The following is a 17,056-nucleotide window of genomic DNA, read 5'->3' as shown; positions in this document are numbered from 1 at the left end:
AACCCAACCTGTAAAATCTGTTGCTCGATCATAGAAACTGAGTAAATTCGATACACAGGCTCTTCCAGATCGAAAACCATATTGTCTGTCTGATATTATATAATTTCTCTCCAGGTGTTCTACCCATTTAGTTTTGATTAGTTTTTCCAATACTTTCACTATTACACTTGTCAATGATACAGGTCTATAATTGAGGGGGTCTTCCCTGCTGCCACTTTTGTAGATTGGAACTATGTTAGCCTGTTTCCACACGTTTGCTACGACTCCTCTATGCAGGGATGCCTGAAAGATCAGGTGAAGTGGAATGCTGAGCTCAGATGCACATTCTCTCAGAACCCATGGTGAAACTCCATCTGGGCCAACTGCTTTATTCTTACTTAGCTCCTTTAGCATATTTTCCACTTCATCTCTAAGACACCTCTATCCGCTTTATGTTGTTCTGTGGAATTTTTATTGTGTCTGGTTCTCTGAAGATCTCATTTTGTACAAACACACTTTGGAACTTTTTGTTTAAAGTTTCACACATTTCTTTTTAATTTTCCGTGTATCTGTCCCCCATTTTTAACCTCTGAATATTATCCTTTACCTGCAGCTTACTTTTAATGAATTTATAGAAAAAGCCTGGATCTGATTTACATTTGTCTGCTATACCATTCTCAAAGTTCCTCTCTGCCTCTCTCCTTACTGATGTGTAGTTGTTTCTTGCATCTTTGTATCGCTGGTATGTTTGGGGGTTTGGCCTCTTTCTATAATGATTCCATGCTTTTGTCTTTTGATCTCTGGCCCTCTCGCAATTTCTGTTGAACCAACCCTGTTTCCCAGGTCTGCATGTCTGTTTTGGTATGAATGTTTGTGTGCCTTCATCATATATTGTGCAAAATTTGGCATACATCTCATTCACTTTCTTGCCAACAAGTGTGTCCAATTATACCCATGAAAAATTTTTCTAAGTTCCCCATAGCGTCCTCTCTTGAAATCAAGTTTAACAACTGTTTCACTGTCCCCATTCTCTACTAGATTATATCGCATAGCGTATTTAATGTCCAAGAGGACGTGATCACTCTTTCCCAAGGGAGGAAGGTACTGGATGTCAAATACCTCCTCTTCTTTCCTGGTGAATACTAGATCCAGTACTGACGGAACATACCCTTCCCTCATTCTTGTGGCCTGCTTGACGTGTTGATACATGAATGTCTCCAAGATGAGGTTTACAAATCTGGCTGTCCAAATGTCCTCTGTTCTTGCCTCGTAGGCCTCCCAGTCTATTGCCTTAAAGTAGAAGTCCCCCAGTACCAACAATCAGGATTTATCTTTGTCAGCTCTTACCATAATCTCTCTCATGACCATTATGAGACCCTCTCGTTTGTCATCCAGTTCTTCCTTTGTCCATGTGTTGCTTGCTGGTGGGCTGTAGGCATTTAAAATTATCAGCATTATCATCTTGATTACAGAGCTGCAATGCCATTATGTCAATATCTCTAGGGTTTTCAAACATTAATTCTCTTACCTTCAGGTGTTCTTTCTCCAGTACAGCCACTCCTCCCCCCTTCTTAGTTTTCCTGTCACGTCTCCAAACTGAGTAGCCCCTTGGGAACATGACCTCATTTAAAATATTTTCATGTTTAGTCTCTGTTAATGAGACAATATCTGGGACTTTGAGCTGAATTATATCCTTCAACTCCAATATTTTTTATCTCACTCCATCTATATTGGTATATACTATTTTCAGGAATATATTCCCTTTCCCTTTATTCCTTACACTCCCTTCCTTTAATGATTTTGTTGCTTTGTCTTTATGTACCATTTCACAAGCTTTTCAGTCCCTGGCACTTTGAAGAAAAAAGAATTCCTCTCCTTCATTTCTATCCCCATTTAGACCATTCACTTCGGTGAGGTTCATTTTCAGCTTTTCTCTGTCCTCTTTTGAGAGGTCTTGTCTTATTGCCCAAAGTTTGCCATCCTCATCACAATGCAGTTTTCTGGTATTCCGAAGCACTTCTGTCATATATTTCACTCCATTAAACGTCACCCTTAAGAGGCAGTTCTTGTCTTTCACATATTTTTCTATCCTCCTAAAATCACTGACATGCTCCTTTGAATTTAGGCCTTCTCCTATTCCTACTATTTTTTCTATGATTTTCATCTCTTGTGCTGCTCGGTCCACCCTAGATGCAATTTCCTTCTCTACACATCCAAAAACTATTATAGACTTACTTCTATCTACAGTGTTTTGTACCAGTTTACTGTTGGTTACCAGCTCTTTCCTGATTGCTTGCCTAAGATCTGCTTTTTGTTGGTCATTTCTGGTTTTGACTTCCAAACACACTTCCTTGATTCTCTCTTTCTCTTTTACAACTTGGGCATATGTCTCTTTTTATTTCTTCTTTATAATTTTCTAGTTTTTTATTAACCTCCTCTATGTGAGTTGTCAGTGAAGTTTCCAGTTGGAGATCTTTGCCTAACTCTATATTAGCTCTCAGGCTCCCTTGGAGTTGTTCACCATATGCGTCTATTTTCTTGTTTATTACTTCAAAGTCACCACACTTCACTTTCCACACCTCATTTTCTTTCACTAATTCTTTGATTTGCTCCTCCTGATTTGTTACCATGTCCGTTAATGCAGTAATAATCTTACCTTGCTGAAGAATACTCCCTTTCAGAGTGCAAAGCTCACTCCTAAGAGCGCCATTGTCCTCTTTTAGTTTAAGCACTTTTTCTTCATACTTCTTTGGCATATCCTCAATTATCTCAAGCCTGCCAAGAACACCTCCTTTCCTTATATCTTGTGGTGAGAATCCTTTGAAACAATCATCTGTTGGTGTGTCTACATTCCCAGTGGTGGTGGTGGCAGCGGCCATCTTTGTTTTTGTTCTAGAACCAAAGCAAACTTTTCCAACTTAACTATTTTACCTCACCTTTACTTGTTTATTGTATTTTATTTGCTTTTACACTTCCCTGAACCTTTATGTAACCTGGGACACCACTGTAGCCCTCAACCTGCTCCCAATACTTGGGTAATATGATATTTCCAGGAGCTTGCTGTAGTGTGACTCCTGACTCCTCCAGCTCCAGTGTGTCCCAACTGGTGTGTAATACAACTGGTGTGTAATACAACTGGTGTATAATACAACTGGTGTGTAATACAACTGGTGTGTAATACAACTGGTGTGTAATTACACAACAGTGTGTGACTGTGTAGTGTGTGAGAGTACATATTGTAAATAAAATGAATATTGTACAAGCAATATTGCGACAAACGTTTTTGTGGACGTATTAGTGACACATGTATCACAGTTCTTCTATTGTATACATATTGTAAAGGACACAAATATGCATCAGATACAATAACAAAAAGTAAGTAGAAAGCATTGAAAAAATAAATGAAAATATATTTGAGCTAACTCGCGAGTCTTGAATCGCCCACGCGACTGCCTCTGGGAGCATCCTGCACGGGTGAACACATCTCAATGACGTCACATCGAATCTTCTCCATATCTCCACAGCCAAAGTAAGTATTTTTATATATTTTTGTTTACATGTACATGTTCAAGGAAGGGACTGTAACAGTTTACAAAGCAAAACATTTTTGTTGGGAACATTTTATTTTCTGCTCACCACCAGAATGTCACAATAAAAGTCGTGCAGCACGAAGGTTAAACAATAAAGATTGCTAAGCAGCAAGTTAAAAACAATAAATCTACAAACATAAAAATAAGAATGCAAAATAAATTACAGAGCAAATTTACCTCCTGTAACGATACCGCTTAAAGTGGAACCACAATTGGAATATATTATTATGAAACTGGCACCTAAAACCCCTCTTATAGGAATACTCCCACTCACGGTTTACAATCTTAAAAGCAATGGCTTCATATGGAGGACCTGCCGTGAACTTGAGAATAGCAAAGTCTTTATTATCATCACATGGGATGAGTTCATATTGTGGCGTCTTGGATTTGTCAATAAGATCTGGGTAGAATATATTAAATTTGTATCCTTGTACTATCTTGGGTGGGGGATTGTCCATATCATAGTGAGTCTGATTGTATTTGTTCCATTCAAAGCCTGTGTGGACACGGTTGAAGTAGCGAGGTTTTCGAGGCCGATACTTGTCTGACCAAAGGAAATGTTGAGTATCCAATTTGGCTTCAACACTGAACTGTGCTTCATCACTGAAAAAGGAAAATATAAGTCAGTATTTTCTGAATAAACCAATGGATTTTACAAATGGCATCAAGAGCAACACTGCAGGAGCTATAGACTAGCAAAGATTTTCATTACAGTACAGTATACACTTGATTTAATGACCTATATGGGGCTGTACCCAAATTGTTAAATCCAGGGCTTTGCAAAAACTGGAGGTTTTAAAATGTTGATAACATTTTAGTGATATTTGGAGGAGCAAAAGGATGGATGATGGGTTGGCTGGCTGGCTGGCTAGTTAACTGGCTGGTAGGTGGGTGGGTGGGTGGGTGGACAGGCAAGTGGGCTGTATGGATGGATGAATGAATGGGTAACTGGCTGGCAGGTGGGGGTGGGCAGGTGGACTGGCTGGCTAGTGGGCAGGCAGGGTGGGTGGATGGATTGGTGGTTGACTAATCCATCCAACCCAGCTGGTGGGTGGGTGCATAAGTGGATGGGCAGAGTGAGCATGCAGGTTGGCAGGGTAGATTGCCGGCAGGGAAGGGGGGGGTGGCCAGGCAGAGTGGATGGGTGGGTAGGTGGTTGACAGGTGAACAGGCTGACTGGGTGGGCTGGCTGGGTGTGCAGGTGGGTGGGGTGGGTAGGTGCATGGGCGGGGTGGGCTGGCTGGGTGTGCAGGTGGGTGGGGTGGGTAGGTGCATGGGCGGGGTGGGCTGGCTGGGTGTGCAGGTGGGTGGGGTGGGTAGGTGTATGGGCGGGGCAGGCAGGCAGGCTGTAAAAACGCGAGGTGCCAGATTCAAACCTAATGGAAGGCAACGATAGCAGTAACCCTGACGCCCACAACAAAACCGAGCCAGTCCCTGAACCCCGGATGAATTGGGATGTGCCTATATGCGTCCTTGTGGTCTAGGGACACCATTCAAGCGCCCGGCTCCAACAGAGGACGAACCAGGGACAGAGTAGTCATCTGAAAGGAGGGGCAGTAAACCTATGGGTTCAGACAGGACAAGTCCAGAATGAACCTGAGGACCGCGCAGTCCTGTTTCGGAACTGGAAAGAGCTGGGAAACCCACTGGAGGGACGAGGTCGTCTCTACCACTCCCAAGTGAACTCACTCCGAGATGAGTTCCTCGATTGTTTCAAGCGCGGGTTGGACAAGTATATGAGTGGGATTGGGTGGTTATAGATAGGAGCTGCCTCGTATGGGCCAATAGGCCTTCTGCAGTTACCCTTGTTCTTATGTTCTTATGATGCGACAGAGCGGAGGAGAAGAGCCCTGCCTCCCATCAACCCCGAACCCCCTGGAGGAGGTGGGGCCACCCAATGCCACAACCGGCCGCACGAAACGACCCGAAAGGCCCACAAATCGTGGGACCAGTCTTGAGCAAAAAGAGCCCTGTCAATGGGATGAACCGCGTAAGGACCGGTGCCCCTTATGAGAACCCGAACTCCACACAGAGCAAGCACCGCACCGACCAGACGAGTACGGTTCTGAAGGCTGCACCAGCTCCGAAACTGGCACCACTGGCCTACTGCGACAGGAGGAACCCTGAGCCCTGGCACGACCTTTCCGGGGAAGAGATAGTTGGAACCTCGTGGTGGGGTTCCCACCACAAGGGCCCAGGGTTGAGCCGTCCTCCAAACCCCTGCCTCAAAAGAAAAAGCAGGAACAAAGGAGGCCCACTGGTCAGACCCAGAAGCTACGGCTGGAGGACCAGGCTCGAATGCCTCCGATGCCACCCTGGAAGGGGCATCCCCCTTAACCGCCTGAGTCCCAAAGCCAACTAAACCCTGGCCCAGGTGATGACCAGGATGAACAACAGAAGAGGAAGGATAAGGGGACACGGACGAAACCAAAGTCGAGGCGACTAACACCCCCCAAGTCCGGGGTCCCTAAAACCAAAACGGGGCAGTCTCGGGGCATCCGGTTTAGCAAGAAACCTAGTGTGTTACAGCAACCTAAATCGAGCATGCAATGCTGAAGCTGCCTGCACCTGTATATCATGATCAGTGGACTATGTGAATTGGAGTATGAACAAACAGGTAAGCAACAACCCCCCCAGCTGACTCCAATGGCAGTCAATCACCGAGCAGCAAAAGACACAGTGGCGATAGATCCCAAGGAGAAAGAAGGTAACGTAGGTAACCCCTACCTCAAGCCCCTTGTGGAAGATAACCCCAAGCCCCCAAGGGCAGTACTTACAGGGGACCTAGGGAAGGTAATCCTAGGAGCATGCAGCCTGTGTACAGAAGAAATTACTCCTGGCTTGCACAACACCTGAGGAGATAGCCCCATACCACAAGGCACAGAACCGAAATATGCTGGAACCAGATGAACATGACCCTGCCAGTATCACATCAGCCACAGAACTGCAGGGTGGATAGTCGGCGTGAGGGTCTGAGGCTCTCCATTCCCCTCCCAGGGACTGAATGCTTCCAACATTGCTCCTCCTGCCTCACTGAGGGGGACCAGGTTCTGGCTCGTGGTCCCCGGTAGGCCTAAAACTCCATGCACTTGACTGATGCCAGGGGTCTAATACATTCATATCAGCCCGGATAGCTCCGAGGAGCCAACGGGGTTTCCCCAGAAAAAAAAACCCTGCACCTCCCCAATTATTAGAGACCCTCTCCAGACTATACACCCCTGCTCCCAAACCCATGGCCCCCCCGCCCCCCCAAGTTTCCTCCAATGCCCTCCTCCTTCCCCCACTACAGGCCCTTCCTGTTCCCATGCCCCATACCTTTCCCTGTTTCTCCAGCCCATGCTCTTTCCAGTTACCCCGCCCAAGCTCTCTTTCCAACCCCACACGCCCCTCTCCCTGACCCCCCCATCCCCCCTCAAACCCAGGCTCCCCTTCATTCCCCAACCAATGACCTAAGTCCCCCACCCACCCCAGATTCCCCATCCCATGCCCTAATTGACCCCAACCCTAGACCCTCTCAGCTACACCACCCCAGACCCTCCTAACTTCCCCATACCAGATCGTCTAAGCCCCCCTCACACCCCAGATCCTTCTTCCTAGGCCCTTCCACCCAGACATCACCACTTGTCCCCCTACTCCAGTGAAATCAACACAAACTGAAAATGGACAGAAGAAAGTCAGTTTCAAGGTAATGAACTCGAACGTAGACGGGATTACAAGCAAGGCAAGTGAACTTGGGGAAAAAAGCACAAGAAGGGAACCTGGATGTAATTGAACTCAGGGAAACAAAACTCTCGGGAATCATAACGAATGCGGTGTTTCGTTACGGTCAAAATAGGGTTAAGGCACTCAAGGAAGGCCCCAAAAACAAAAGCATTCCAAAATGGAAACTCCGAGGAGATAAGAAAATTCCTAGCAGATATTACTTGGGAAACAGAGCTCAGAGGAAAAATGGTCCAAGACGTGATAGACTACATCAAACAGAAATGTAAGGAGGCAGTAGATAAGTTCGTCCCAATCCAAAAGGAAAAAAAGTTAATGCAGATGAGAAACCCATGGTTTAACCCTTAAACCACGCAATATATATATATATATATATATATATATATATATATATATATATATATATATATATATATATATATATATATATATATATATATATATATATATATGATTTCAGTAACAAAACTGAAACCGCGCAATACATTAATAGCTGTTTTAGTGTCTAGTGCCATAATTTAAACGCCCCGCGTGGGATAGGGGCAGCTATAGTGCAGCCATGACCGACAGTTGAGAGACAGCACCTAGAAAAAAATCGTAGCCAACATTCCTGGGTGTGAGAGCTTCAGCTTTGGGGGCTCCACCAAAAAAAAAGAGCTGTGCACATGTCTGGCACAAGATGGGAAGCAAGGCAGAACCCCCACAAGGCAAAAAGAAAAAAACCAGCGTTGAATGTAATGAAACGCCATTTTCTGGGTGAGACCCGGAGGCTCCCCGGAGCTTTACCGGCTGATATGCTAATGTCAGACTTTGGCATCAGTCATGTGTATGGAGTTCTAGGGCCTACCGGGGACCACGAGCCAGAACCTGGCCACCTCAGAGAGGCAAGGGGAGCAATGGCCTATAGAAACCCCCGTGTGGTTGGAAGCATTCTATGTCTGCCATCGACCGGGTCAAGCATCCAGAAAGGTAAGCATTCCAAAACAAACCCCTATTCTGGTGAAAATTGCTACCTAAAGCCGAACTAGTGGATAGAACTCTTCAACAGAAAACAAGGAAACTAGTATGACGTCATACGTCACCGCGCCGCTGTCTGCGCAGCTCCCCCCTCCCCGGGAGGGGGAAGGGGGAGCCCCAGACCTCCCACGCCGGCTATCCACCCATCAGTTCTGAGGCTGGATGTCAAAACACGCGAAAAACGCCGACCGGAGGGAGGGAGGGTTGCCGGGGAGCCTCCGGGTCTCACCCAGAAAATGGCGTTTCATTACATTCAACGCTGGTTTTCTGGGGGGAGCCCCTTTGGCTCCCCGGAGCTAACTACCCACAGAGGAAGGTCAAAGGGACCGAACCGGGAGGCGGACACCACGCACCCCCAAGGAGGCGAGACAACCGGCAGCAAACGCCAACCCAAGGTGCCACAGCCCCAAAAATCCCGAGAACAACACGAGAACCACGAGCAGCAAGGCCCCTGCACGAACACCAAAAATCCATGCCCGAAAGACCGCAAGGCCACATCGCCCAGACGGCAGCAAGAGCAGCGAAGCCATGAACGCCACAGGCATGAGGGAAGAACACAGGCAGCTTAACCGCAAGAACACGGCTGACCACCCGGGACACTATCACCCGCGAACTGGGAAGAACAGAACCGGAGCAACGCAAAACGCGCTCCGGACCCAAACACCGTGGCACGCAAACAACAGCGGAGGGCCGCCACTGAACACAAATGACACACCCCCGGCCCGACCAACGAAGCACCAACAAACCCTGGACCCCTGCAGAATGCAGCAGCCCCACCCCGCGCCAGAAAAGATGGAGACTGCTGCCACCAAACAACCAAAACGCTAAAACCGAAGGAGCAAGAAAACTCAGCGACTCGACCCCCAGAGGCAAAGGCCCAAAGGAAAGAGCCGACGAAAAAACACACCGGAACCGAAGGGGCACTACCAACCGAGGAGAAGACAGAGCACGCTTACCAGAGACCAGGATGGTGCAAGCGGCGCACGAACAGGCCGGAGGTGAAACGACGCACAAGACAGCTGACTAACGGTGCAGAAGTAACACCAAGACCGAAAGCAAGCTGAAGCGGCTCCGCCCGCGCCGCACGAAAAGAGGCGACAGTATGTGGCAAGACGACGGCCCCCAACCCCGACCAGAAAACCAAGCCGAGAGTAAACCAAGCTAACAAGAGTAACCACCTAAGAAGGGACAGGAAATGGAAGGACCGCCAAAATACCCCATACTGCCGCCAAGAGAAGCACGCAGGTGGGACACCTACCACGAAGCCACCCGACCACCAACCGGAGGCGAGACCGCGAGGCAGAACATAGCCCCGACAAGGCCCCTCCGAGCCCAGGAAAAAGGCGGAGCCGCGGGAAGATCTCGAGCGCGACCACCGAAACCCAGGCGGCACAAGGAGATGGAACGTCTGCCGAACAGAAAAACTCCCCAAAGCGTGCAAGCCCGCCAGGAGTTCAGAAACGACGGGTCCGACGCGAGACATCGCAAGACCCCAAAAAAACCCAACCGGCAGGGCAAGCTAGGAAACCAAAGAAGGCATAAGGGTCGCCGCCAGAACAGTACCCGAACCAAGGGGTACGAACAACTGCAATAGACCGAGACAAAGAAGCACATCACAGGACACAGGCTGACCAACGCCTAAGAACACACACAGAACATCCCTGCTGCAGAGGAGGCAGGAAGAAAGAGCAGAAGCACAAAAACCCCAGGAGAACAACCAGGGGTGGACAATCAGGCAGGGACAGAAAAACCCCACGCAATCCCCAGGCACAAAACGGCAGCAAAGTGCCACTCCACAACCGGACACAGGAACAAGGACACGCCACCGTGAAACACGGTACCAATGCACACGTGCAGCAGCAGCAACAGGCACTACTGCAACATGTAAATAGCATCTCCCTTCTGCAAAGGCAGAGAACGGAGCAGGCAGACCCCAGACAGGACCAACGGAGACACGACAAAACCCTGCAGGCCCAGAAACCTGCACCAGGCGACCGACGGCGGAGAAACCCCGCTCGATGCCCGCTGGATGAGGTACTGGGAGCTCTTTTACACCTGAAGCCCGGCCCATGGCCAGGCTAGACCGGCCAGAGGGTGGCCCACCAGGCAGCTGCTAGGAGCAGTCCACCGGCCCACATACCCCCACAACCAGGACGGGCCGGAACTGCCATACGAAAACAGGCTAGTGCGCCCTGGAAGTCCACGGACGAACCAGCAAGAAGGCTTATGCTCGCAAGTAGGTCGTGTAACAAGCACAGACCTCTGATGGTAATACAGTGTTCCCCAAATGTGCCAATAGCACCACTGCACTCCACTGGTACTATCCCGCAAGTTCTACCAGATAGGCGGGACCCAAGAGCCAGAGCTCAAAACCTGCAAGCACAGCCAGGAGCCTTACCAGGTGAGTACAGAACCAACCCTGCAACCCCCACACCTCACAACATTAAAAAGGAGGGTCCCCTGAATGACTCCAGCATGGGTTGGACATGCACATGAGGGGGACAGGAAGGGTTGAAAAAAAAAGGGACAGTCACTGGTGTGCGAACGGTCTCAGTCGTACAAAAATATACCTAAATAAAGACAGGTATATAAACAACACCACATCCAGCGCCCGGCCAAAAGACGCCAGACCGCAGAAACTCACCTGGCGAATGGTGGCACGAACTTGACACGACTCAACCGTGCCCAGAAGAACCTGGGAGCACCGCCAGGTGAAGACGCCAGAGCCGGACCCTGCCGGACCCGCAGGAGAGCAGGGAGAGGCGAAGGAGGCGGTCCACACCCATGACACAGGGAAAACCACGGTGTCCTCCCCACAACTGGGAACCAGGACACCCCCGGCGCGAAGGGGCACATACCGCAGCCAGGGAGAAGAATGAGAGGCGAAGCACTGTAGCAAAAAAGGGCGCAAAACACCAGCACTGAAACACCGCCCGGACCAAAACAAACTCCACGGCGCATGCGCATAACACGCTGGCCGAACCGCACACCCTCCCTGCGGGAAGGCGCCAGCCAGGACTACTGCACGAGAAAAGTAGCCAAAAGAGGAAGCAGGAACAATAAAACCGGCCAAAGAAGCAAAGAGCCCAAAAAGGAACCCAACCGGGCGACAAGTAGCCCAACCGGGCGACAAGTAGCCCAACCGGGCGACAAGTAGCCCAATAGGGCGACAAGCAGCCCAACAGGCCGACAAGGACGAGGAGCCGACAGACGTTTCAATAATGCGGGAAGTAGCGAAAAACTGTCCCGTACCCTCGAGAACACAGAAGCCAACACTAGTCCCGAAGGCACACGAAGGCGCAGGCGCACCCGAGATCAGAAGTCACGCAGAACCCCATCGAACGGGGAAACATGACGAAAACACCGTCCCAAAAAGGGGTGGGAGGAAACATCCACCCACAGGACGGAACCAACCGACTCAAAGGCCAAGGAACCGAGCCCGGGGAGAGGCCGACGCCCAACAGCACGTACGGCGAGTGGGGAGGAAAAACCCCACTCCGCGTAACCACAAGCCCCGCCTAGAGGGGGATAAAAACCCCCACGGGGTCCAACGGGGCCAAGGCCCCCCAAGACAGCCCCTTCCCAGCCCCGGGAACCTACACGACAGGCCCCGTGGCCGAGCCGTTCCCCCAAAGCCCCGGCCGTACCAGAAAACCGGGGCAGCCGTGAAAACACTAATGAAGGGAGCCCACTGGCAGACTCGTACAACACGGCTGGAGGAACAGGCTCAAATGCCCCCGTCACTACCCCGGAAGGGGAATTCCCCGAGACTGCCCGAGTCTCAACACCATCAAAAACCCCGTCCCGAACCTACAGACGGTAAGGAACCGGATGCAGGCAGGAAGGGTGATCCAGGGGAAAGACAAGGGGGCGTGGATGGAACCGAAGCAACCAACACCCCCAAGTCCCAAAACGAACTACAACAGGGCGCCCCGAGGCTCCCGGGGAGGAAACCACGAGAACGTTGCCACCACCAAGGCTCAAGTGCAACGCCCCTGCTGCCCGCACCCGCTTTGTTAGCACAACTGGGTAACCGAGCCACAACGAGCAACCAAACTCGCAGGACTCTGGGTCGAAGGTGTCACCGACCCCACAGGCAGCAGTCGGAGGCAAAACAGAGTCACCCAGAGACAAAGGGTGAGAGCAACCCTCAAACTCGCTGGAAGCGAGGGGGGGACTCTGGGGTCACATCCATCGGACCCGCGCGCCCCCAGGGGTTTCCCAGGGTCCGAGCGTTTACTATAAGAGGACTCGCGCTCAGGTAATCCCAGGCAGGATACTGCTAACTGGCACCCAAAGCTACCAAACAACTTTCTAAGAGCTGAACCCCCGGGACGTGTACACTCACGGGGACCTAGCAGGGGGTACCACCAGAAAATACTCAGAACACAAGGGACACAAGGGGCAAGAACGAAGGCAGACCCCCCCCCCACCAGGTAGATAAACAAAAAGAAAAAGAAAACCCCGCAAGAGGACAGCGTACCCAAGCGGAACAGAGCCGGCCGCTATGATTGGTAAAGACAAGCTGCACAGTACCCTGCGCCCCACCAGTGCAAAAACTGCCCCTTACTCTAAGGCGAACAAGGGAGACAGAACACCCGAGCACACAAAGAGCGGCTGAAAACCAACGGCCAAGCAGGGGCAGGACCCAAGGAACTTGTGGAAGGTGGCCCCAAGCCCCAAGGGCAGTACTTACAGGGCACCTAGGTTAGGGAACCCTAGGCGCATGCAGCCCGAGTACTGAAGAATCACTCCCGGCTCACGCACCACCTAGAAAACAGACACCACACTCAAGGTACAGTGCTGAAACAACCACTGGAGCCGGAGCACAGAACCATTGCCTATAGCATCAGCCGAAGAACTGATGGATGGATAGCCGGCGTGGGAGGTCTGGGGCTCCCCCTTCCCCCTCCCAGGGAGGGGGGAGCTGCACAAACAGCGGCGCGGTGACGTATGAGGTCATACTAGTTTCCTTGTTTTCTGTTGAAGAGTTCTATCCACTAGTTCGGCTTTAGGTAGCAATTTTCACCAGAATAGGGGTTTGTTTTGGAATGCTTACCTTTCTGGATGCTTGACCCGGTCGATGGCAGACATAGAATGCTTCCAACCACACGGGGGTTTCTATAGGCCATTGCTCCCCTTGCCTCTCTGAGGGGGCCAGGTTCTGGCTCGTGGTCCCCGGTAGGCCCTAGAACTCCATACACATGACTGATGCCAAAGTCTGACATTAGCATATCAGCCGGTAAAGCTCCGGGGAGCCGACGGGGCTCCCCCAGAAAACAAAACCCCGCAAGAGGACAACGTACCCCAAGGAACAAAGCCAGCCACTGTGAGTGGTGAAAACAAACTGCATAGCACCCTGCGCCCCACCAGTGCAAACTGCCTCATACCCTAAGGTAAACAAGGAAGACAAAACCCCCAAGCACCCAAAGGGCAGCCGAAAAACTGAGCAGTAATATGGCCTAGTAGAGGCAGGTCCCGAGGAACTTGTGGAAGGTGGCCCCAAGCCCCACGGACAGTACTTACAGGGCACCTAGGGACGAGAACCCTAGGCGCATGCAGCCTGAGTACCGTAGAATAACTCCTGGCTCTCGTACCCCACGAAGACAGCCACCACACTCTAAGCACAGTGCTGAAAACTCTGGAGTCAAGCACACAATCTCTGCCTCTAGCATCATCCTGAGAACTAAGGGGTGGATAGCCGGCGTGTGGGGTCTGGGGCTCCCCCTTCCCCCTCCAGGGTAGGGGGGGAGCAGTGCAGACTATGGTGCAGCAACGTGTGATGTCATGATCATATGCTCATTTCGTTTAGGGGAGTTCTATCCATTTGTTCGACTTTTAGTAGCAATGTTTTCACCAAAATAGGGGTTTATTTTGGGATGCTTACCTTTCTGGATGCCAGACCCGGCCGATGGTGGACACAGAATGCTTCCAACCACATGGGGGTTTCTATAGGCCATTGCTCCCCCTTGCCTCTTCTGAGGGGGGCCATGTTCTGGCTCGTGGTTCCCGGTAGACCCATTGAACTCCATACATATGACTGATGCCAAAGTCTGACTTTAGCATATCAGCCTAGTAAGCTCTGGGGAGCCAAAGGGGCTCTCCCCAGAAAATAGCACAACTCTCAGAATGCCTTAGGGTGCTCTACACAGTACAGTTGTTAAACATCTCACAAACCTTGTGGTGAAACTTACCTTATATCCATCAAGACGAATGGAAGCTTCACTCACAAGCACTATTTGTTAGTGGAAAAATATGTATGTGACAAGGCTAATGAATAACCAGAAGTGAATGTTCTGCCAAGTAAAGAAAGGAGCTGTTTATTTGCTAGTGATTGGTGAAAGAATTGTCAGTATCTCGCGGCCAGATTCATGAAACAGATAGGCAAGCACTTACAAACCTATACATCTTTTCTCACTCTTTGGCAGCTTTGTTTACAGTTAATAAACAGTGAATGAGCTCCGAAACACCAGGAGGCTTTTTATAACAATAACGACAGTTGATTGTTATAAAAACTATGTTACATGCTTGTAAACTGTTTAATAAATGTAACCAAAGGTGTCAAAGATTGAAGAAAGATGCACACGTTTGTAAGTACTTGTGTAACTGCTTTGTGAATCTGGCCTCCTGGTCTGGTTGGCCTATGCTCAACAGGAAGTCATTGCTAGTGTTTGGTGTGCAACATGAAAAATACTAATTCTACTGCAGTCCAAACCAAATGTCCAGTCCCCAGGGAGCACACTACAGTAACAGCCGCTGAAAAAGCAGTTACTGCTGTTTGGTTTTGAGGAAAATCAACTACCTGTGTTAAACCCGAGTGATGAAGTTGTTCATCACAAAGGTATTCCATTTTTATTCCAAGAGGAAACACACACAATGGAAAATAGATGTCCACTACATACAGAAGAGAGGAAAATTACCTTAATACTGAAAGCAATTAACAGTCCATATAAGTTACAGGAAAATGTTACAGGGCTGTTTAGCTATCAACTCCTACACTTAAGGAGTTGATAGCTGAGCAACCCGAGGATTGAGGAAAAAGTGTTTTGGTTATAATCAATTATCTTTTTAGGCAGGGCTAGGCTACCCATATTTGAGCACTAATTATTGTTTAGTTGTTGTTATTATTATTATTATTGCTAATGTTAGTTAATTTTCATATGAAATTTGCAGTATAATTATCCTTCTCTGTTAATCAATCTTGATTAATAAGATACATATGTGGTGTGATCAAACCATTAAATGCGTTACTTATGTCGGAAGTTGATGGAATATCATGTTCTTCTGTAAACGCATTGCTAGTGTTAAGGTCAGGTCTGTTTGTGTACACTCTGGACCAGGATATTGGCCATGTTTTTATGGTACTAAACAGAAAAATTACTCCCACACGTACTTAGTCAAGCAGAAATTTACTTAAGAGAGACCTTAAGTAAACCTGGTGACCGTATTATTTAAGTTTAAAACAGAGATTGGTTAAGTTTAACAAGTAACTTTCAGGCCAATTTTTAGGAAAATATTTTCTAAGGAGATTGCAACAAAGGATCCAAAGTGCACCATGAGATTTACCAGATAGAATAAAAATGCTATAAAGGGTATTATAATCTCTAATGAGTGAAGGCTAAAAGTACAGCAATACTAAAGCTGATTTCTTATGCAGCAGAGCGCAATAAACATAAAGAGCCTTTAAACATTACAATACTTACTTGGCCATAGCTCGCTGAGCCTCACGCTGCATAACTTTCTCCTCAGCCGATAGGACATTCTCCACAGGCTGGCCAGCTCCAATTACACGTTGTCGGGCCCATGCCAGTCTTTGTCCATCTTCCGTCTCATCTACCACCACAGTACCAGGTTCCAGTTTATTTGCAGGAAGCAGTCGGGGAGAGTAACGCCCTGCCACATATGCTGATATGGAGGAGGCAATGGCTGCATCACCTTCACATTCAGAATCCCATTCCTCTTGTACACCTCTTCAATTTTGGGGATAAACAAAAGTATATTAGATACAAAAGATACAAAAATTAAAAATATAAATATCAAATATAAAACAAAATAAATGTAAGATTTTACAATTGACTAATTAAACCAGTTCAGGGGGCAATTTCTTTGGTGACAATTTGCAACTTTACACCTAATATTTTAGATCGATGAAATGTTTATATGAATAATGTAGTTTGCTAAAGTATGATGTTACAGAGAATATAAGAATCTCTCCACCTAATGAGTGAGCTTTTATTTAGATGGTGTCTGCTAACAATTAGTTCAGGTAACTGAGATTACACATACTATGGTGACAAGGGAGCTATGATTTGTGTGGTACTGGTTTACTCCGATTCAAAGCTAAGCGGGTAAGTACTTCATGACCGAGTTTCAATGTGTATTGATGATTTTTAGTTTCACACGTCGGGTTACTTGCATCCAAAACATTTTGTAATTCATTATGTGCTGAATTTGTAGCTTAAAATTGTAGGGTCCATTAACCCTTTAATTGCATATATCAACCACCATCATTTTATAGATGGTGCAAGTGTCAACCACTGTAATTTTTAGGTCTAGCAAGAACTTTCAAATTCCTGTGGGTACATGGACTTCAAATCTGCTTCCTCATGCCTCGGTAAATAGATGCCATCTTGGAAAAAAAATTGTGGGTACCCCTCATCGGTGTAAAGGGCCTCAGTACTAAACCAGCAACCATGAGCAGTAGCAGCTCACAACACCATCATAGAGCTCATGCTCACAGGATCATTTAA

The 17,056-nt window shown here is 48.4% G+C and overlaps 1 protein-coding gene across 2 annotated transcripts in view; it reads right to left on the bottom strand.

The window, feature by feature from the left end:
* Window positions 1-3,583: 3,583 nt before the first annotated feature.
* cactin (cactin, spliceosome C complex subunit) overlaps window positions 3,584-17,056 on the bottom strand; it is a 175,659-nt gene continuing 162,186 nt past the window's right edge. For both annotated transcript variants that reach the window (XM_045751642.2, XM_045751643.2), the window contains exons 8-9: window positions 16,010-16,276; window positions 3,584-4,172 (exon numbers count right to left, since the gene is read on the bottom strand). In XM_045751642.2, the coding sequence (XP_045607598.2) occupies window positions 3,743-4,172; window positions 16,010-16,276 (697 nt within the window). In that variant the 3' untranslated portion in view covers window positions 3,584-3,742. The remainder of the gene's footprint in view (window positions 4,173-16,009; window positions 16,277-17,056) is intronic.

The sequence above is a fragment of the Procambarus clarkii genome, chromosome 23 (assembly GCF_040958095.1).
Source record: "Procambarus clarkii isolate CNS0578487 chromosome 23, FALCON_Pclarkii_2.0, whole genome shotgun sequence".
NCBI classification, from domain to species: Eukaryota; Metazoa; Arthropoda; class Malacostraca; order Decapoda; family Cambaridae; genus Procambarus; species Procambarus clarkii.
Note: the sequence above shows the minus strand (reverse complement) of the source record. Positions and strands in the feature narration are given on the sequence as shown.